The 24,301-nt window shown below is 39.3% G+C and overlaps 1 protein-coding gene across 3 annotated transcripts in view; it reads left to right on the plus strand.

The window, feature by feature from the left end:
- atp8a2 (ATPase, aminophospholipid transporter, class I, type 8A, member 2) overlaps nt 1-24,301 on the plus strand; it is a 379,342-nt gene that overhangs the window by 251,945 nt on the left and 103,096 nt on the right. For all 3 annotated transcript variants that reach the window (XM_031897248.1, XM_012957935.3, XM_031897249.1), the window contains 3 exons: nt 16,068-16,142; nt 17,710-17,832; nt 19,891-19,969. In XM_031897248.1, the coding sequence (XP_031753108.1) occupies nt 16,068-16,142; nt 17,710-17,832; nt 19,891-19,969 (277 nt within the window). The remainder of the gene's footprint in view (nt 1-16,067; nt 16,143-17,709; nt 17,833-19,890; nt 19,970-24,301) is intronic.

Here is a 24,301-nt window from a genome sequence, read left to right on the forward strand (position 1 = left end):
AAAGAGTCAGAAATATCGGCCCGCAAGCTCTAGGGATACGGGATAATATTTGGATTGAGTTCTTATTATTGCACATTGCAAATGATCTGGAATACGTGCAACTCTTTTGTTCTTCGTTATTTTAAAACTCATTCCTTCAACAAAGACCACTATTTTTTTGCCTTAAGGACCCTTGTGGCATTTCATAGCTTTACTGATTGACATGTTGATTTTGTACATTAAATCGAATTGGCTTCAGAAATGGTGTGGGGAATGTTCTTTGGAAGGACCTCATGTGGGAAAAACAAATTCCAGAACATTTGCGTACAACCTACAATTTTTATGAGAGCTGTCTGAGGAAACAAACTTATTTCCCAACTCCTAAATCTCAAAACAGTCTGTGCCTTGGTTTTTTTTTTAAGACAGTGCTCACCTCAATGTTAAAACTGCTGATGGCAGAAGAATGGAAACACTATTTTAATATTAATGTGTTGCACCAAGCAGTGTTGCAGATTCGCCGGTATAATGGGATATTTTTCTTTAGCATTTACAACAAATGGTTTTCTTAAGCAGAATAAGGCAGGTAAATTCTCAGTGGACTCCTCTAGGACACAATGTACTAAAGATAAAGTACTTCAAGTGTATCATGAGCTTCAAACGGCTGGAAGGGTACAAGTACATCCTGAGACAGCCACTAATTGAAAGACTGTTAAAATATTAAGATAGGCCATGGTTGGACGTCTGTCCAATGCCCAGAAGGCTATATGCAGGGCAGGGACCTCCTTCCTACTGTGTCTCATACCACATGGCACTTATCCCTGTGCATTTATATATATTTATTGTATTTATTTATTATAACACTTGTCCTCCTTGTGTGTAATTTTGTATATTGTAAGATTGTACAGCGCTGCGTACCCTTGTGGTGCTTTATAAATAAAGTTATACATACATACATACATGCAAAATACCACTTATATGCATTGTTGTCTGTTAAATTCCTACTACAGGTATGGGATCCGGAAACCCGTTATACAGAAAGCTCCGAATTATGGAAAGCCTGTCTCCAATAGACTCCATTTTAATCAATTTTTAAAATTAATTTCCCTTTTCTCTGTAATAATAAAACAGTACCTGTACTTGATCCCAACTAAGATATAACTACCCCTTATTGGGGCAGAACAGCCCTATTGGGTTTATTTAATGGTTAAATGATTCCTTTTTCTCTGTAATAATAAAACAGTACCTGTACTTGATCCCAACTAAGATATAATTACCCCTTATTGGGGGCAGAACAATCCTATTGGGTTTATTTAATGGTTAAATGATTCCCTTTTCTCTGTAATAATAAAACAGTACCTGTACTTGATCCCAACTAAGATATAATTACCCCTTATTGGGGGCAGAACAGTCCTATTGGGTTTATTTAATGGTTAAATGATTCCCTTTTCTCTGTAATAATAAAACAGTACCTGTACTTGATCCCAACTAAGATATAATTACCCCTTATTGGGGGCAGAACAGTCCTATTGGGTTTATTTAATGGTTAAATGATTCCCTTTTCTCTGTAATAATAAAACAGTACCTTATATTTGATCCCAACTAAGATATAATTAATTCTTAGTGGAGATAAAACAATCCTATGTGGTTAAATTAAGGTTTTAGAGATTTTTTAGTGGAATTAAGGCATGAAGATTCACACATCCTTGGTCCCACACATTCCGGATAACGGGTCCTATACCTGTACTTTAATTGTCTAATAGTACAAAATATGTTGCCATTCTATATGCGGATCAGTCAATACAGTCAATTTTTATTCATCCAAATACATAGGCACTGTTCAGAATGTAAAGATCTGTTGACCTTCGCAGGCTTCCATATTATTCTATTCTTGTAAAATTGGCTGAGTGCAGAAACTGGAAATGTGTTTATACAAAAAGAATATTGTAGATTTTCTTAAACATTATGTTGTTCTAGATCCAAAAACAACATTTTGGACATCTCTTAATGGCTCGCTAAAATGCTGAATTCACTTAAAAAAACAGAACAGCCGTGGCTCGCTCCCATCTATATCTTAAATGTTTTTCTAACTCAGATTGCCAACGTAGAACGATTAGACTCAAGGACGTGTAGGAGAAATCATTTTTTTCGGCGTAGCTTAGGTTTCCCCCTCATTTAGGCATCTAATGTTAACGGTGCTTTGTTTGTTATTCTGAGGATTTGAGATATAGTTAATCCAGGTTCTAAATTGTAAGAATTGGTTCCAATAGGAATGTGCCAATCAAAAATGGGCTTTGTTTATGCTCCAGGTTATTTTAGCCTGCTTGGCAATGCATGATCCCATAAGCATCATTTTAACATCTGTAACACATAATGACATTGCACTGGCCGCAATCAGTGGCACTCATAAATAAAATTAACATGGAGTAAGAAACCTATTCTAGTTGAGAAGAACTCTAACATGGTGGAGTTTGGCAAATGGTTTTCTGTACCCCGTCTCCCCATGCTCCACATCTTCTGATCTTGCTAGGCCACCTTTTGAGTGACAGAACAACAACAAAAAGAACAAGCAGGGAAATCAAGAAATATCAACTTCTTTACATTATTACACTATAATACAGCCAGCAGTATGGGTAATTGCATCCTGTCTTTCACTAGATGAGTGCAGAGAACTGCAGCCCCATGAATTCAGTGCCATCCATCTCATTCCTATCCACCCTCTTAACTAGCTAATCATTTTAGGCACCGGCAAGCTGCACCCTATGGCAGGGGGTAAGGACAGGCAGATTTTTAAAAAATATATATTGTGACCTTGGAATAAACTGTGTGCGTACTTATGAATAGACATGATCATTTTTTCCCCTGTGATTGTGCGCTATTTGTAAAAAAATCTCAAATGGGTTTATTACAGTGAAGTCATGGCAAAAAATCGTGAATCTAATTTTCCCATTAATTTTCAAGAAAGATGATAACTTGTGCAAAAAAAAAAGTATTAGCTTGCTTGAATGCTGAAGATACACTTCCCCTTGGTCAGTGTCGGACTGGGCCGCCGGGAAAAAACCCAGTGGGCCCCGGCAGCCCAGATCCAATTCCCCCAAGGGCGCTCCCGTGGTTCGTAGTCTTCCTCCCCTGATGCGCTGCAGGTAAGTTTCTATTAGGAGAGCTTGGGGGAGGCGGTCAGAGGGTATTAAAGGCCTCTGCAGGGGGGGTTTAAGGTGCAGGGGCCCCTGAGGCAGAAGCCCCGTTGGGCCTTGCACCCCCAGTGCCTTTGGCTACTATCGCCTAGGGTTTCTGCCTGGCCCAGCTGATAAAATACCAGCCAAGGCCAGGGCCAGTATTACAAAATTACTGGTAACTAAATTGGTTTTTCTGCTCCTGGTCTGCCTCCAACCCCCTGCATGCAAGCCCTCTCCTCTTCTAGGTCAGAAAGGTAACTAGTTGGAGACTAGTAATACCTCTGTATTTTTACAAGCTAACTTACATTGTTCTATATATTCCTTTGACCAAAATGTTGGTTTCTAAGGGTTCCAAAATTCTCAGTCATAGACATATGAGGGGTCATTTATGGCCAGAAGAGCAGTTGCGCTCACGCACTTTTCCCCGCAGAGATACTGTAAAAGTTTACACTGGTCACAACCAACGGTAAGCATTAATTAATTGCTCCTGGTGGCAGCTTAATTCCCTGGGCAGCTTAGTTAATGGCTTCTTTGTGTGCCCAGAATGGTTGTACCTGTGATATAAATGTAAAATAAATATTCTGTGGCCCCTATGTTGACTGGCAGCCTACACAAGGCTATATTTGGCAGTACACCAGGTATTTATGCAACCAAAACTTTCTCCAAGCCAGAAATTCAAAAATAAGCACCTTCTTTTAGGCCACTGGGAGCAACATCCAAGGGTTGGGGAGCAACATGTTGCTCTTGAACCACTGGTTCGGGGTCATTGGCCAAGGTAGTATGGTCAGCTGCAGACCCCTATTCATGGCTCCCTGAATGCCAGTTGTATGAGCAACTTAAATAAGAACAGCCAACCAGAAGAGTGTGCAGTAATGGGACTTGAATAACACTAAGTATTTTGAGCAATGTTCCGTTTGCCTAATAATAGCTTTGTGCAAGATTACTGCTGTCTAAAAACGGCCAAATTAGCCAATTTCATGAAATTATGAATTATTTCAAGGTAATTGGCAGTGTTTATGTTTGGGTTTCTGATTCCCACAATCTGTATAAGGGGATTATATTCCCTCAAGAAGATCTCATGTGTTTGTAATGGCACCTTTTTCGCTCCAGAACATTTAACAAGAGTCAAATATTTGTATAATTGCGCGAAATACTTTATGCTAAAACAGAAATGTGATACAAACATTTTAATTGATCCCCGCTTGCCTTTTTCCCCCTATTGCCTGGAAGCTTCCCTGATTATGGGGGTAAGATTTCTGTGCGCTGTGTTTATTTCCAGCTCAATGGAGGGATGGGGTTTGGCTGCTCTGACAGAAAATATTTGTGGTTCTGACAAGCTATTCAGAAGTCTTGCAGGTTTCAAAACGAGCCGAATATCCACGGACAGACATGCCAGAAACACTTTGGAAGGCATGGAAATAGCTTGCAGTTTGGGGTTTTTTTTTAGTAAATGGCACATGTCTGACTTGAGCCGTGATAGGTATTATTTTATAAAAGCTGGTGATGTATTGATAGATTTTTCCTTACAAGTTATATTGTCTTTCATTCACAGTATTTTTCTAAGAGAAATGGGCTGGCAAATAGAAGAAAGGTGTCTTTAGTATTGTATCCACAGCTCCAAAACTCAGCCGAGGGCTGTTAGTGAGTGCTACTGCTTAAATATGACATAAAGCTGAGATAATGGACCCCCTTCTGTAAATCATAAGGATATAATGTTAGCTGTCACCATATACTCTGTGATTATTAAAATGCAAGGGTTGCACTTCTTAGTTGGCTACAGTATGGGCTTGAATTATTGTTTGTTATACATTAATGGTACAGGCTTGGGACCTGTTATCCAAAGTGCTCAGGACATGGGACTTTCTGGATTAGGGGTCTTTCTGTAATTTGAATCCCCATACTTTAACTTTAATTTAAACATTAATTAAACCCAATAGCATTATTTTGCCTCCAATAAGATTTAATTATATCTTAGTTGGGTTCAAAAAGGGAATAATTTAACCATTAAATAAACCCAATAGGATTGTTCTGCCCCCAATAAGGGGTAATTATATCTTAGTTGGGATCAAGTACAAGTACTGTTTTATTATTACAGAGAAAAGGGAATCATTTAACCATGAAATAAACCCAAAAGGGCTGTTCTGCCCCAATAAGGGGTAATTAAATCTTAGTTGGGATCAAGTACAGGTACTGTTTTATTATTACAGAGAAAAGGGAATCATTTAACCATTAAATAAACCCAATAGGGCTGTTCTGCCCCAATAAGGGGTAATTATATCTTAGTTGGGATCAAGTACAGGTACTGTTTTATTATTACAGAGAAAAGGGAATAATTTAACCATGAAATAAACCCAATAGGGCTGTTCTGCCCCCAATAAGGGGTAATTATATCTTAGTTGGGTTCAAGTACAAGGTACTGTTTTATTATTATTATTAAAAATTATTAAAAATTTGAATTATTTGATTAAAATGGAGTCTAAATGAGATTGCCTTTCTGTAATTCGGAGGTTTCTGGTTAACATGTTTCCGGATAATAGATTCTGTAGTTGTGCAGAAAAGCAAACACCATATTTATAAGTAACAAGAATCCATGTTGTTTGCTCTATGGTATGCGTCCTTACTCCTTGAAAGGATTCTATAGGCCTCACGTACCTCGGTCTGGCAGGCATTCAAAAGTCCAAAAAACACATAATGGGTTGTTTACTGTAGGCCGGGAGAAGAAGTTTCAAACACTAGGCATATTTTAATGCTCATTTAGCAAACACTTCTTCAATGCATGAGAGGTACAGACCTTAGTGTCTTAGCTTGCACTCTGAATTAGGGATGCACCGAACTCAGTTATTCAGGTTCGGCCGAATCCATCCCAAGGGATTCGGGCGAATACCGAACTGAATCCAAAGGGTAATCCTGGAAGGAAGAACATCACCGCGTGCAAAACTTTTTCACTTCCATGTTCACGCAGACATTTAACCCTTCCTAATCCTAATTAGCAGATGATAATTAGGATTTAGATTAGGTTCGGCCAGGACCATGGATTCGTACGAATCCGAACTCTGCCGCAAAAGGCCGAATCCTGGATAATTTAGGGGACAGGTAGGGAGTGGGAGGGACACTGCCTTTGTACTTTGCGCTTGCAAAATGGAGTTCAAAGAGTTTCTATAAGTAGCATAGGCAGCAACTTGCAGGTTCAAAATAATATATGAAACTGCCATAGGCAGGGTGCAGGACACCCCTCCCCAGCATTGCCCTTCCTTGATTGTTTGGATGGAGTTTGAAGTTTGGATGTGCCCCGTTGTGCCTGTGCAAGTCTGGCAGTGGAACAGACGTAGGTACTCCCTGTATGGGCCCTAATAAGTTTGGATGTGCCCCGTTGTGCCTGTGCAAGTCTGGCAGTGGAACAGACGTAGGTACTCCCTGTATGGGCCCTAATTAGTTTGGATGTGCCCCGTTGTGCCTGTGCAAGTCTGGCAGTGGAACAGATGTAGGTACTCCCTGTATGGGCCCTAATAAGACCAGGTAACCCCCTAAATTTTCCTTGTTAAATCTTTTATTACTTTGTTTGCACTTTATGTAAATAGTGCTGTGTGTTACTGCAGGGGTACAACAGGGGAAACAACTGAATGCTTCTTTTAAACAGTGCACAAGGAGAATGGTTTTTCTTTGCCCTGGAGCTGATCCCACTATATAATGAACCTTAAACAACGGCTGGGAATCCTCATTTTATGAAGCAAATCATTTTTTCCTGCACCGGGAGGGAGAGTGGAGATAAATTACTTTATGCACACTTTGGTATCTGCACACTTTTTGCACTATTCTTACAAACATAAAACACAAACATAATAAACAATCCATAGACAGTAATAGGTATATAAATATATCCCCTGGTCTAATAACTTTGTCTGATTGGATCCGTAGCAACATTGGCTCCCTTTTTGGCACCACGGCGAGAGCTATGGCTGTCGATGAGTGGAAGAAAGTTTTATGGAATACACAGTAAATATTTTCGCACATGTCTGCTTTCAATACAAGAAACGCGTTGACTTCATTTTTTTTACGTCGGTTAACAGGTTGCCAATTGCGTTTATGCCACCTCGTAACTGGCAGTGATTTTTTTTTTGAGTTAATGAAAGAAAACAGTAAATAAAAATGCAGAAATGGATACATCCCCACAGAGTGTAATTGGCTGCCACGTTACTTTCTACTTCCCAGACTGCTACAACGGGACACGCAGCCAAAGTAAAGCAAGGCTTCTTGAGATCCTGACACCGGAGGCGTGTCTCGAATTATCTCGCTCTACGGTTCAATCCCCCAGGGCCCTTTAAATGTTGAAATTGGCACACAACTGATGGGATGACGGGGCTTATTATTGCACTGCAGAGATATGACTTTTTATTTATTATTTTTATAATGCAACTATAGTATAGCCAACAGAATAGGAAGAGAAGCTCATCATGGGAATTGGGGCATGGAACATTCATTAATCACTTTATCAATATAAACCAATGCATGAACTGTATATTTTACTATATCCTACTGTGTTTTTTGAAATTGTATATATTTATTGTAGTGTTATAACTGGTTGGTTCAAAGGGCTCGTGTATTAAGTACCAATGATGCGGTGTGGGTGGGGGAGATGGGCACAATGTCCTTTAACTTAAACAATTTATTATTTTCCCCCTGGAATGATTTATTCCAGCATGGAAAATAATTATCCAGATCTTTTCTCCCCACATGCAGTGGGCCGTAGCGCTAAATAGTGATGGGGCTCAGTGCATATGAACCAGTGAAATTAAAGGTGATGGAAAGGTAAAAACTAAATAAGCTTTATCAGAAAGGTCTATGTAAATACAGCCATAAGCACTCACAGAAACGCTGCACTGACTTCTCTGTCAAAAGATTTGTTGTGTCTGTTTTCCTCTGCCAGAGACATGCAGCTCTCTGCTTTCTCCCCTCTCCTGCTCCCCCCTCCCTCAGGAATGCTAAGAATTCCCTCCCCCCTTAAGAATGTGGATCTGAGCCAATCAGCAGGAAGCTGACTCATAGGGGCACATTTACTAATCCACGAATCTGAATCCCGAATGGGAAAAAATCGGATTGGAAAGTTTTGCGACTTTTTCGTCGCCATAGCGTTTTTTCATATTTTGTGTGATTTTTTCATCCCCATCATGACATTGTATTTTGCGCAACTTTTTCGTTGCCGTCGCGATTTTTTCGTATTGAGCAATTGTAAACGGCGGAAAAACCAATCAGATTTTTTCGCGACGGCGACGAAAAAGGCGCGGAAAAGTCGTAACAGCGATGAAAAAATCGGGGTACATACGAAAAAGTTGCGGCGGCGACGAAAAAGTCGCAAAAATACCGATCATTGCGAAAAAACGCGTTCGGACGCTTTTGGTCCGTTCGTGCATTAGTAAATCTGTCCCATAGTCTTACTAACTGCACATGTACACTGGTCTGGGTGTCGGTGCAGGAGTGAGGCATTATGGGAACTTTCTTTACACAGCTCAGCGTTTTTTCTTCCTCTTTGGCTTCTGATCATCTGAATGGGTGAAATATGGGGAGACATAAGGGCACTATTGAGAGAACTGAAGGTATGCCTGCAGCTTAAGTTAACTCTTTATTAGCCTTTCCTTCTCCTTTAAATGCAGTTCTTCTGCTCCTTGTTAAGGTTACTATGCAGGAATCCTGTTGCAAGTGGTAACAGAGATGATTTGGTTCCATATAAAATATACTCTCCACTGAGCAATTTGGTGCAGCCATTTGATGTAATATAATCTCTAATCATTTATACAATGTGCAGTACAGGTATAGGACCTAATATGCAGAATGCTCAGGACCTGGAGTTTTCTGGATAAGGGACCCAATAGCAATGTTTTGCCTGCTATAATTATATCTTAGTTATAATCAAGTACAAGGTACTGTTTTATTATTACAGAGAAAAGGGAATCATTTAACCATGAAATAAACCCAATAGGGCTGTTCTGCCCCCAATAAGGGGTAATTATATCTTAGTTGGGATCAAGTACAGGTACTGTTTTATTATTACAGAGAAAAGGGAATCATTTAACCATTAAATAAACCCAATAGGGCTGTTCTGCCCCCAATAAGGGGTAATTATATCTTAGTTGGGATCAAGTACAGGTACTGTTTTATTATTACAGAGAAAAGGGAATCATTTAACCATGAAATAAATCCAACAGGGCTGTTCTGCCCCCAATAAGGGGTAATTATATCTTAGTTGGGATCAAGTACAGGTACTGTTTTATTATTACAGAGAAAAGGGAATAATTTAACCATTAAATAAACCCAATAGGGCTGTTCTGCCCCCAATAAGGGGTAATTATATCTTAGTTGGGATCAAGTACAGGTACTGATTTATTATTACAGAGAAAAAGGAAATCATTTTCAAAATTTAGAATTATTTGCTTATAATGGAGTCAATGGGAGACAGGTTTCCGAAAAACGGACCCCATACCTGTATTACTAATGCCTTTATGTGCAACACCTGCCTCTGGCAGAAGACAGTACACTTCATCCCTCAAATAAGCTTAATAAGTAGGACCTTCTCTACTTGCCCTTTGGTGGCCTTCGTAACAGTGACTTTTTCTACTTTGACTGATGTCGCTCAGAGTTGAGAAACAGGCTGAAGCTTTAGAAATAGAACAAATAATGACAATAACACTAAATGAGCAATGGAGAGCGGGTGATAGTGTTTTACAGCATCTGAAATCCAGTTTGAAATAATGCCATTTTTGAATCCAGTTTCTGTCTGTGTAAGGATTCTGTATCGTACTAATGAATCCATCTCGCTGTAACGAGGCGTAGGCTGGCTCATGTGATACGCAGAATGTCTCCCATAATGATTCCATTAATTATTTCAAGCCGCGGATACATCTGGAGAGGCAAAGGTTTGATCGACATATTTCTGACCTCTTTAATTCAGATATACAAAAAGGAAATAAACGCTCTTTTTCCCCTAAGAACAAATTAACAGTGTATGTCATTAAAATATTTAAATGAAACCGTCGCCATCTGCGGTCGCATAGCCTGCAGCTGTTACACCGGGGTCCAGAAACACTGTCTTCTCTTACTTTTAGTGGTAGTTTTGGATTGGGAATGATATAGACCTCGGAATTTAACCCTTTATAAGTTCCAATGTATGAAAACTTTACTTATAACCCCCCCCATTAAAAATATTTGGAAACATTTCTATATATCAGGGTCAGACGGGGCCGGTGGGCCCCCCCGCAAGGGCCTAGGCCCCAGTAAGCTTTGCACACCCTAGCCAACCCTGCATAATATATATTTAAAGTTTAACTGTTCTTGGTGGGCCTTTTTTAATGCTTGATATGTGTGTTACTACTGACAGCTTGATGGTCTGTAGGACCTGAGGTGCTTAGACTTATGCCAAAACCTGCTAAAGTTGCTGAGGTCAGTCTCAGTAGCCACGGTGGCCTTCATTTTGAACATACAGAAACTGTTATTTCAGTAAAATAAAAAATATTAATGATATAGTTAGTTAGGCAAAAAATGTAATCTATAAAAGGCTGGAGTGAGCAGATGTCTAACATAATAGCCAGAACACTACTTCCTGCTTTCAACTCTCTAACCTCTTAGTTGGTGACTTGAGGGGGGAGCACATGGGACACACACATTGTGAGCACACAAGTAAGATTCAAATGCAAACTAACTAAACAGTTATGTCCCATATGGCCCCCCTTCAAGTCACTGATTGGTTACTGACTGCTAACAGCTTAGAGAGCTGAAAGCAGACATCTGCCCACACCAGCCCTTATAGATTACATTTTTGCCTTACTATATTACAGGTATGGGATCCCTTATCCGGAAACCCGTTTTCCAGAAAGTTCTGAATTATGGAGCCTGACTCCATTTAATCAAATAATTCAGATTTTTTTTAAATGGATTTCCTTTTTCTCTGTAATAATAAAACAGTACCTGTACTTGATCCCAACTAAGATATAATTACCCCTTATTGGGGGCAGAACAATCCTATTGGGTTTATTTAATGGTTAAATGATTCCCTTTTCTCTGTAATAATAAAACAGTACCTGTACTTGATCCCAACTAAGATATAATTACCCCTTATTTGGGAAAGAACAGCCCTATTGGGTTTATTTAATGGTTAAATGATTCCCTTTTCTCTGTAATAATAAAACAGTACCTGTACTTGATCCCAACTAAGATATAATTACCCCTTATTTGGGAAAGAACAGCCCTATTGGGTTTATTTAATGGTTAAATGATTCCCTTTTCTCTGTAATAATAAAACAGTACCTGTACTTGATCCCAACTAAGATATAATTACCCCTTATTGGGGGCAGAACAGCCCTATTGGGTTTATTTAATGGTTAAATGATTCCCTTTTCTCTGTAATAATAAAACAGTACCTGTATTTCATCCCAACTAAGATATAATTACCCCCTATTGGAGGCAGAACAGCCCTATTGGGTTTATTTAATGTTTAAATGATTCCCTTTTCTCTGTAATAATAAAACAGTACTTGTACTTGATCCCAACTAAGATATAATTACCCCTTATTGGGGCAGAACAGCCCTATTGGGTTTATTTCATGGTTAAATGATTCCTTTTTCTCTGTAATAATAAAACAGTACCTGTACTTGATCCCAACTAAGATATAATTAATCGTTATTGGAGGCAAAACAATCCTATTGTGTTTAATTAATATTTTATTGAATTTTTAGTAGACTTAACGTATGGAGATCCAAATTACGGAAAGACCCCATATCCAGAATGCCCTTGGTCCCGAGCATTCTCGTCCTATACCTGTACAAACATTTTTTATTTTGCACAGTCTATTTTGCCCATTTTCATTTTTACATTGAACTGTTCCTTTAATGATTTGCTTGTCTAACAAATTGGTTACTTTATTTGTCAGGAACTTGAAATTCCCGAATGGCCAACAACTAAATTGTTCACAGCAGAAAATAATGATGGGTTGAAAGAGGACCCTAATCATTCATTTAATATCTGAAAAGCATAAGAAAAAATAGAAACTCTAAGAAGCAGAATTATTAAACTTTAGCTAGAGTGTGGCTTTGTTTTAATGATATTTCCCTAAAAAATGCTGCCGAAAACTCGACTTCTACTGACCTTGAGCGATTGATTTGCCTGAGGCCTCAATAAACAAGTTGTCATTTACTGGCCATATATTGGGGACGTAGGGCTTTGTCACAGTTAATGATGTGTCTGTAATGCTGATACGTCTGCAGATGGCTCCATGGGATTGGTCACTTCATGGTTATGGGCATTAAACCAATGGCCCATTCCAGCACAGAAGAAGTGGTTCTCAAACATGAAACAGTGTGTTATATTAGTTATTTACATTTGGGAAAATTATAGACACTTGTTTTTCTAGCATTATGTGTGAATATATTTCTTTCTACATGTGTGCCTGTCTGTCTCAAACAGTCATTTGTCTTTTTTAGATTTAACACAATCACCATTGCATTAAATGACTATTTACATTCAATTTTACATCAGTACATGGCATTTACCAGACACCAATACAGTGCTCCCTTAGAACACTGCACCCATGTGCCCTATTTTCTGTGCAATCCTGTCCAATTAGGTACCATGTGGGGATATTCCCATCACCTACCTGAAAAAAGTGTTGGGGCCATGGTTCATTTATTCAAGATCATCAGCACTCAAAGACCTGTATAAGATGTTTCATGCATCAGGCACAGACTATATCCACATTCTATATCACTCGGCCAATTGTCTCCCTTCCATGGCACTTACAATATAATTTATAACATAGAATCAACATAATCTACACATTACAATTCTGTTGTAACATACAACAGTGTCTCCCAAAAAAAAATAATTTGATGCCTTGGTGGAACAGTATTTGCCAGTGTATAGAACAAGGCTGTGACCAACATGACCTACCTACTCTACCGGCGTTATATTACATATCTATACGTATAGTGTGCTCTAAAAGCACTTTTGGAAGGCATTTTATTTGCAGTGGGATATCTATAGAACAGTGGAAGGGTTGAATTTTTCTTACAGATTTATGGGGTTATGTAATAAAATACACTAAGTTTGCCCAGGAGCAGTTACCCATAGCAACCAATCAACAGGAAGCATTTGCTGGTCACCTGTTTAAACGCAAACATCTTATTGGTTGCTATGGGTTACTGCTTCTGGGCAAACTTAGTGCCTTTTATTACATATATGGAAAAAATTATGTTATCATTTTATTAAGTAATACAAGTTTTGTAATGGATGCACAAAAATGTATCCAAAATGGTCATTCATTTCTTTTAGTACATAGCTGAATATTAGTGCTGTTTTGTTTTAGCAGCTCCACAACTGGACTCATGACTTCAGGGGGTGGAGCAGATGATGTGGGGGTGGGGTGATGTATGGAGAAGGGTTATGACATTGGTGGAATCGTGATGTAGTGGGCAAGGGCAAGTTTTGTCTGGGTTTAGGATCTATGAAACCTAGGCAGGCAGTTTTGAAACAAAACTATTTAACACCAGCCTGGTGGCAACCATAATTCGTAGTATTTGGGGGGGAAATGCAACTTTAATTTTAAATGATGGAATAAAAGGAGATTCTGTCACCACAGGTTCATTGCCTTGTCCTCCACTCTCCATTACTGTTATTTTTGTTTAATTTAGTAAGTAAATTAAAGTATTTATTTCTGCATTTCCTCTGGTTCACCCAGAAATACATGACTCCTCTTCTGAACATTTGCATTATCTGAGAAGAGATCATTAAAAACCCAATACAGCGCCACAGAACCCAGCTGCTGAATACAGTGCAGACGCCGCAGCTCTTTTGGGCCTTTGCTTCACTAATTACCAGTCATGCTGTTCCCTCTAACTGTCAGACATTGTCCAAATGTTTTGAACATTTTTTCTCTTCCATTGAGCTAAAAAACCCAAAGTGAATAAAAAATTGATTTTGCTTTCCTATTAGGGGCCAAAGACAGAAGGAAGATAGCGGCTCATTTTTTCCATCATTGCAAATCCTGTGGGGGCCACTAGAGCAGACCTAGAGTGACCTTGCTATGGAAATCCAGCAGAATGGATTCAGTAGATGGGCTGCCGAATGATTTTTATTAGATAAGTGAAAACCGAGTCGTATGAAGCTAATCTAATAAGACAATGTACTTTAGAAAATAAACTGAAAGCGAATAGGGCAGCAGGCAGGGGATACAGAGGAAACGTGCTAGTTAAAAATCAGCTTGGGATAGTGCTGAAAGCCCACTTCTGTTTATTTTAACCCAGTGCTAGACGTCTTTAGGGCAAGAATTTATGGGTAAAATTACAACTTTGACATGGAAAAATACCCCTTTTCTCTCTTGCAGACAGATATAGCAATTATGTTATAGCTGAGACCCTCTTTACCTTACAGACCTTGATGAGTGGCCACCATTAATAACTGCAAGAGGGTTATTGTAATAGGGTGCAGGTTACTGAATATTACCAAGTATTTCTGGCAGATTTCCCATTATAATTGGGTGCTGTATGATAGGACTGAAAGGCTGGCAATAAATCTGCAGTTTTCAGGAGCCTCTTGATAGCTCTTAACTCTTATTCATCTTCTGATAAATTAGCAATAGTTACTTAAGTGCTCCAGTCCTCCTATATGTACGTGTGTATGTGTATAAATGTGCAAAATATATACTTTTTTTGCATTTTGTTCTTGTTTTTATTGAGACTCCAGTAGGCCTGTATCTGTAATGATATGTAATCATTTTTAATTCAAATATTCAAGCAAAAACGAAATGGGGACCCCTGCTGTACAGTATTTTCCCCCAAGTGGTCACACTTTCTGCGCCTAGATAACCTGGGCCTCATGTTTTGTGCTTTTTCCCCTGTACTGTTCTTTAATGGCAATGAGTCTGCAGAATAAGTGTGCAAAAGAGTAATATGATGTAGCTTAGCAATATCTCTGTGCAACAGTTACATCTCTGGAAAATTGTAAATAACAGAGTTTGCAACTCTAGGCAGTCCAATCAGTTTATTAATTGAAAGGCAAAGTGCAAAAAAATTGCATAATCTGCCATCTATTTATTTTCTTTTTTTTGTGGCACTTTGCACTAGGGATGCACCAAACCCACTTTTTTGGGTTTGGCCGAACCCACCCGATGGATTCTTCCAAATACCGAAGTGAATCTGAATCCCAATTAGCATATGCTAGTTAGGATCGGAAGGGGTTAACCCCCCCAACCATTTAACCCTTTCCAAATGCTAATAAGCATAAGCTAATTCAAATTTGATTCGGCCGAAATCTAATCCTTCAAAAAAAAGCCTGGAATCGGCCCAAATCCCAAACCGAATTTTGGATTCGGTGCATCCCTACTTTGCACCCTGCCTTCCACCTTCAGTAAATTGCTGTAGATCTTTATGCTCTGCTTTGGAGACATGCAGCCAGCCCTATCAATACATCCGCAACCTGATCGCCATTAAACCAAAAGTGCTCTGGCTGCAAACTGGAAGTGACATCATCAGAATTAGGCAGGGCTAGAAAAAATGTTTAAAATCTTAATTAAAAAAAAATGTTTAAAGGAGTAAATTATAGATAATATAGGTAATATAAGATAAGAAATAACAGTTTTTTCAACCCAAATGAATCAGTAACATTTACAATACTTCTATTGTTAGTTCTATTGTTTGTTCACGGCTGTAGGGAAAAGTGGACCCCACTAAATTCCATATTTCAGCTTAGAAAAAAACTGCCACAACAGCATAATGCGCAGAGAATGGTATTAAATCAACTCTGATCATTGTAAATAAGAGAGTCACGTGGCCTGTGTCCAGCTGGTGGTCCACATTCCATTCACTGTGTTTCATTCTATGGAAACATTTAGGGGAACGACACAATGTAATATGGCGCCTTTGTGTTTTGTTTCAGCTCTGGTTTGCAGTCGTTAATGGATTTTCTGGACAAGTTTTGTTTGAGCGATGGTGCATTGGTTTGTACAATGTGGTAAGTGAGTCATTTTCTTGTTTTTGATTGCATGTAGCTGTCATTTAGCTCTCCCACCACTGTTATGTCTGTGCGGTTTATCACAGTCAGATATCCACAATGTGTTACACCCAAATGGTTCTCACTATGAAAAGATGAAGAAGGATGATGAAATTAATGTCCAATATCTAAATAACTAAGTATGTTGAGTATACAAGACATATCTTTCCAGAATTTACCTCCAAGATGATTGTATTTATAATTGTAAATTGTCTTGTCCCTCCTGCTTGTGTAGCAATCAAGCATGGGGGCAATTGAGTAACTGTATTTCTTTACATGAATCTTTGACATGGGTTCAAAAACCTAGAAACCTTCAGTTGAGGAACAGCACCTTCCACCATCAGTCAATGAAGCCTCTGGGCACCCTCAGGCCCGGGCCTAGGGCGGCACAAATTTAGGGGCGGCATGCCGCCTAAGCCAACCTGAGATTTTGCTCACATACAAAGCAATGGGAATGGGGGCAGCCTCGGGGTGCCCCAACAGCAAATCCAGCGCTGGGCACCCTGGTGTGTGGCAGCTTAAACAGTGCTGGTTACTCAGCAAGGACTTCAGTCCATAGAGAAAAACTATAGTAAAATCACACTGGGCTCAACTAATAAGTTTCTGTTTCTCAGGTGTTACAAAGAAATAAGATAGTCATCCATCATACTGTAGAAAGCAAGAGATTTAAGTCTGTATTCCGTATCATTTGTGCAAAGATGGTTACAGGACAATTGAGTGTGAGTTCTGGATACACAGACACTAAATGGAGATTGGGATGGCCCTAGTATAGGGTATTAGGAATTTACACCCAGAAGCAGAAAGACAGTCCTAGGGGCTGATTTACTAATCCACGAATCCGAATCCGAATGATATTTGCGTTTTTTTCGCCGCCGTTACGACTTTTTCGTAAATTGACGCGACTTTTTCATAGCCATTATGACTTTCGTGAATTGTCGCGCCTTTTCATAGCCATTATGACTTTCGTGAATTGTTGCACCTTTTCATAGCCATGACGACTTTCGCGAATTGTCGCGACTTTTTCGTATTGAGCACTCGAAAAATTTGCAACAATTCGCAAAAAAGTCGCAAAATACCGATCATTACGAAAAAAACGAATTCAGCCGCTTTTCGGACGTTCGTGGATTAGTAAATGTGCCCCCTAGCGTCTGATACTGAAATTCAGACTTTGGAAAGGCAAGTCTGTGGGCCGATAGTGCTGTAAGCGCTCCATGCAACTTAACAGTCTAAACCCAGTACAGAGCATGGCCTCCTTTACAGGCTCTGTACTTAAGCTATCACTTCACATCAGAAATCACTTCTTTTCAACAGGCTTTGGGAAAATGATTTAAATAGGACACTAAAAGTACAATGACATCTGCACTGTTTCTGTACCACTAAATCTTGGATAAAAGACATCCTGATATTTGCTGAATATTTCATGACACATAAAGCCTCCCCATACAGGGGACATTTATAGCCTTGTAGCTCCCCACTTCCTCCTATGGTGTTATCACCTTTAATAGGGTTGTCAATGTTGTCCTCACAGATATTCACCGCCTTACCGCCTTTTACGCTGGGAATCTGTGAGCGATCGTGCAGCCAAGACAGCATGCTAAGGTTTCCCCAGCTCTACAAGATCACACAGAATGCCGATGGGTTTAACACACGGGTAAGTGGTAGACAACTGCTCAGATATGAAATTGTGATGCTCTATGACTTATCACAGGAAAAATAGACCCAAAAATGTATCCAATTCATAAATCCATTTTGTTGGAATTTGTTATATTTCTGATAAATGCACCATAAACTGCCTTACATCATTTAACTACAGTCTTATTTTAGTCATATTATATTATATTCAGTTATGGCACGTCTTATACAGAAAGCTCAGGACCTGGAGTTTTTAGGATAAGGGAACCTTTCTGTAATTTGGACTTTCATACTTTAAGGCTACTAAAAAATCATGTAAACATTAAATAAACCCAATAGGACTGTTCTGCCTCCAATAAGGGGTAATTATATCTTAGTTGGGATCAATTACAGGTACTGTTTTATTATTACAGAGAAAAGGGAATAATTTAACCATTAAATAAACCCAATAGGGCTGTTCTGCCCCAATAAGGGGTAATTATATCTTAGTTGGGATCAAGTACAGGTGCTGTTTTATTATTACAGAGAAAAGGGAATAATTTAACCATTAAATAAACCCAATAGGATTGTTCTGCCCCCAATAAGGGGTAATTATATCTTAGTTGGGATCAAGTACAGGTACTGTTTTATTATTACAGAGAAAAGGGAATCATTTAACCATGAAATAAGCCCAATAGGACTGTTCTGCCTCCAATAAGGATTAATTATATCTTAGTTGGGATCAAGTACAGGTACTGTTTTATTATTACAGAGAAAAGGGAATCATTTAACCATTAAAGGATCCTCTTCCTTCTGTCTTCACACCGCTTCCTTCGTTGGGGCAATAGAGTGACAGCCGTCCTTTTCACTCTACTGCGCCGATCCCGGGATTCCAAATAAAGAAGACAGGAGGACGAGGAAACACTCGCTTTCAGGTGGTGCAGTTTTCTCCTAACAGGAGCGCCAACCCAGGGTATAAGCCATTACAATCACTGGGGGGTGCCTGACATTTTGGCTTCCCCCCCCCCCGGGTGACCCTTCACCTTTAATATAATTGTACAGACCATGTGACACTGGGAACAGACAGCAAAATACATTTAGAAGAAGATACCTGAAGGAAATCGTTCTTAATTGCAAATGTAATGCGCCATAAGAATCAAATGGAAAGAATTCATTTTAGAAAATGTCCAGATATAAGTGAAGAATATTTTTTTCTGCCATTGAAGTCTTTACTTTTTCCTGAATATAATGCCCATATAAAGTATTGATGCTTTAAAGCAATAATTCATTTGGTTTCACTTATAAAGAAATCTGTGTGTGAGAAGTGTTTCTGCAACTCTTTCTGGCAAAATGCGGCTGTTCTGTCTTGCTTTATGGCAGGGATTTTAGTCTCACACAAAGTAGCAGAATTATTCAATTAATTAGCATTTGTGTTTTGGCTTGCTTGTTTGGTTTTTTTTTCTGCTGAAATTTTTAAAGACTGCAGAAGTTTGGCAGGTTTTGGGTGTTGGGAAATTGGGAACAGGATTTTTTCTTTGCTGTGATTTATGCCTTCATCTAAATAAAGGTGGCCATGCCTGAACCAGTATATACTGCTCAATCAGCCAAAAATTGGATATGTATTGGACTGGTTAAAAAATCCTATTGGGCAAGCACTGTATAGGCCAACTAATATGATTGGTCCATAACGTTGGTTGGCAGGTCAGAAAAAGATCTCCAGACAAGCTTTAGTGGTTGATAAGATACATAAGCATCAATTACCCATTATATAATGGGCTCCTTTGCCACTGCCAAGGTCCCATTTAGCAAACTGAATCAAATGCCTAAACTATTATGTTACAAGAAAATACAAAAAACAAAACCTCTATGCTATTAAAGCATCTCAAAAAAATTAAGAAGAGTGATAGTTACCCCCTTTAAAATGGCTCCTGATTATAAGAAGAGATAACACAGAAGGAAATTTACATGCAACCCCCTGTTGCTTTTCTTTGAAAGCAGGAAACCCAGTGCAGGGACAAACACAACAATACACATTTGTTTGGAATTAGACAAGTGTTGATAGCCAGCTGTGTAATTCCCTTCCTTTCTTTTCCCTTAGGTTTTCTGGGGTCACTGCATCAACGCCTTGATCCACTCCATAATTCTCTTCTGGTTTCCACTGAAAATGCTCGAACACGGTAACTCACTCATAATTTCACATGTCAGCGTGTAGCACAAAGCATCATGGGCTGGCCAGTCAAGCCACCTATTGGATCAGGAGATATATACTGTATATATAAAGTATACAGCAGGCTGAGCGCAGAGCTGTGGATTTTTGCTTTTGAGCTTTTTGGACACTTTCTAAAAAATGGTGCCAATTTCTCCTAGAAATATTATAGGTCTCATTTACAATGCAGGACACAGTGTGCCACAATTGGCCATTTCTGGTGACCTGTTGCAGGCTACATCATGCATTGTGTGACTTGCTCTAGGCGTGCAGAGATCTGTGTATCCTTTTACTAAGAAGTGGCTCCCCATCGTTCAGACGCACAAAGTAAGGTGCATTTATGATCCAGCGCTTAATGCAGATACCACTAACTTGCAATCTCTCTATAAGTTAGCATGAAGGGGCACGCTCTTGCATTTGCACCCCCAGGGTAAATATATGTCCCATATAAATTTAATAAGATTGTGTCATATAGGTTTACATTTGTTTGTTCATATATTGCATTATAAAGTAAAACCTTAATTTTACATACCCTGATCTAACTTTTTCCTAATTTAGAATTTTCCTGATTTTCCATAATTTTTTTCTGGTCCCGTTAAAGCTGGCCGACTGCATCAAAGTCATCCCTGGTCTGACCAGCCCTACAATCACTTTTATCTGATTTGTTAAGAATTCTACTGTTTTATTATACATTTAACAAAGAGACAGAGATTTACCTGCAACTTACCTGCTTTCATGTTTACATCTCCCCAAATGGTTGCCCTTTTTATTGGCCACCACTGCGATCACCTGACTGTAGCTGGGAATGATGGGAGCTACAACATGGACTGCTCCTTTATAACTATAGCAAGAAAGGGAAAGTTGTGCTCGCCATATATATGGTATAATGTTACTCCTCTTGCAAAATAAAAGTATTATATATATATACACACACATCTAACATTATATTTATAACCTCTTTATATTATTATTCTTGCTAAAACAACTTTTTTTAGGAACATAGATAAAACCAAAACAAATGTTGTCAGGAAGATATACAGTGAAAGCAGTGCTTTTTTAAAAAACCAAACTTTTTGGATTGGAGTCAAGGCAATAAATCAAACCCATTTAATGATCTGATTTTAGCCACATTCCTGAGTCTAATTGTAAATGCCATAAATCACTACAGGAGTTGCCAACGCTTGACGGCGCACTGATGGCAAGTGATCTCCAACACAAACCCAGTAATATTTATGCCGCGGTGTTGTCATTATTCGGGTTCAGATGAATAATTACTTAGAACAAACAGATCTGCTGTCACGGCCAGAAGAGGCGGTTTGTCAAAACATAATGGCTTTATAAAAAAATATGAACTGATTTAATGTTTTTTAGGAATGTGGAATTTACAGAAGATACACTGTTTGGCCTCTCTCACACTTATTTAAGTTCAGTCTTTATATATCAGTATATCTGTAACTGTGCCGTTTATAATGCAGCTCAGAGATTTCTGAAGGCACTAGCCACACAGCTAGCAATCTTTCTGCATCTGTGGTCAATATACATGTCCCAGTATTGGCTCAGTTATACTCACATGGTTCACAAACATTCTGAGGTGGGGGGCATTGTCAGGTCCGGGACCCCTCTTTACTGACCCCCATTAACACCTTCTAACCAAAAACCACAGAGGTGGATTATGGGTTTAAAAGTTTATAGCCAATTTATTTTCCATAACTTAACCATCATATAACTTGACATTTTCCAACACAGAAAACATTAATAGTTGACCAACCGGGTCCCCACCAATCCCCACTATCCAAACCCTTTTCACAGCGACTGCTATCCAGAACTTCCAGAACTTCTAGCCTTTATCCCCTTGATCCTATTATAAACTGCCCCATGTGACCCTGTTGACTGTGACTATTTACTCAGTATATTCCCTTCCAACCCCCCCCCCCCCCACACACACACACACAAGGAGGGAGGCATGGCGGGGGCTGCTAAGGTAAAATGGTGCCTTACTCCACCTTGTCCTGCTCAATTACTCAATTACCTTTCTGCACCCCTAACCAATCCCTTGTGACACTTCATTTCCCACAATTCAAATAACTTCTTCCCAGGTTCCATTTCTTAACCCTGTCATGGCCCCTTCCTTTCAGTCCTCAGGTGCCCCATTTCTGCATCTAGTGTACCTTTCCAAAAAACTTTGGGAACCACGCACAGGTAAGTTTGAAAGGTATATAACTGAATGTAAAACCGTCTGCTGTTGATTTGTAGGTAAACTGTCCTTATCATGACTCTAGACATAGAGTGGAAGTGAAGGTGCCTGAGTAACATTGTATTAACCCCATATATATTAGCTTTGGGACAATTGCTTCAACTAAGGAAAAGGGTGCAGAGCAATAAAATGGTTGAATCAAAGTGAAATCTATTACTAGATAACTAAATAGATTTTTTTAATTCCATGTTTTCAAAACCATTGTAGAAATTCCATAGTCGCTTGAGAATTTCTTTACCCTGGTTGAGAAGGTACTTAGTTACCTGACTCGACTACGGAAGTGGGGTTCTGGACAACCCGTTCCCACTAACTGGCCAGTATGGGACGGGGAGACCAGCTGCATAGCACAGCTAATAGTTACAGAGGGGGTCATTTTTAAACAAATTTGCACCTTGGCAGTAAACCATGGCAACCAACCAGAAGTTTGCTTTGCAGCTGGCTGGAAAAAGATTACTGCCCATATTTATATTTTCCCCGTGTTTATAAATAAGTTCCAGTGTGTTCCACTGGTTCGCTGTAAATAAAGCCAAGCTAGAGTACCAAGATTTTAACTATGGACCAGCCCAAGCCAACTGTTAAACCAGGGACCAGTCCAGCTTGCACTATGAAAGTATCAGCCCTCTTGTCCTTCTGGTCACCGCTACATTAAAATAGTGTCCCACAAGCCTTGAGTCCAAAGGCTTTTGAAGGAGCCCCATACTCCCATAATGTTTACAATGACAGACATCAAGTAAGCCAAATCAAAATAGGTTTCCACCATAACAGCTTTTCTGTATGTTCTTATTATCTGCTGTTCCTATTTCCAACTTTATTACAATCCCCCCTGGCCCGATTCTGTCATTTCACAATAAAACTCCTTAATAAGCTTCTGTAATGAAACCTGTCTGTAAAGAAGCTGAATATGCCCCTCTCTTTGTTTCTTTAAAGATAAAAGGGACTCGGTATGGTTGAGGGACACAGTTGGTTAATATTGTTGATTACAACAAAGTTCTGAGAATCGTCCTATTTCATCATAGTAATTATTGACACAAAAGAAAAGCTCCTCAAATTCGCCTCGAGTTTAGCTCAGTAGTATTACATTTCAGTTATTACTGAAGGGCTTTAGGTGAGTAAATGTTGGCAGATAGCTCCAGCTTTCTATCGGCGTGTCACCTGAATATGCAATATTTATAAAAGGTGTATAAAGGTCAGTAGAAGGCACCATAAAGGAGCTCAGCGCGTCAGGTTTCATGAAACCAAAAGTCAGTGTCAGTTTAATGCTCAAGATATGCTTTTCTTGTCTTGCTTGTTTGTTTTTTCTGCCTCTAAGGGACAGTATCATGTTTCTGGAAAACAGGTATTTTATTGCAGGGATGGCAATTTCCCAGGAGGTCGATTGCCTTTAAGAGTTGCACTGGGGGTCAGAAATGACTGCTGTTGTTTTCTTTCATGAAATTGCCCATAGGTGATGTGCGTCACAGCAAGTGAAAGTAGGAAGGGACTTCCTTAATGTCTGTGAGAGGCAGTTACGCCCAAGAAGCAAAATGGAGTCAGAGCTGTCATTAGTGGGGCCAAATAGGGGGAAACGGCCCAGGGCCCTGCACATAGTTAGGCCTCTCAGATCAGCAGTTATAGGTAGAAGGAGTAGGAGATAGTAGACAAGGCAAGGTGGCGACAATAGAGCAAGATGGTGGCAGTGTAAAAAGACAGTGTTGAACAACCTGTAGCCTTTTTAGTTATTGTTTGAAGTACAACTCCTCCGACAGCCAGAACTTAATCTTGCCCATTCCTCAGAAGTACAGTAACATGTGGGTAACCAATGGCAGTTCTGCTTTTACACAGCAAAAATAAACTGCAGTCCCCCGTCAGGTCCACCAAGCTTGCTGATTCCCTGGAGATTGTCTGCCATTCTACAATGCGAAGAGCTGAGCTGAAAAAATAAAGTGACCCTGGTACTGCTTCTGTATGGCACCAAAGAGGAGAAATACCTGAGAACAGATTATAGTATGTATAGAAATAGACTAGGACAATGAACAGGTTGAGTGTGGAGAGGAGGAAAAATAGTTTGGA

The sequence above is a fragment of the Xenopus tropicalis genome, chromosome 2 (genome assembly GCF_000004195.4).
Source record: "Xenopus tropicalis strain Nigerian chromosome 2, UCB_Xtro_10.0, whole genome shotgun sequence".
NCBI lineage: Eukaryota > Metazoa > Chordata > Amphibia > Anura > Pipidae > Xenopus > Xenopus tropicalis.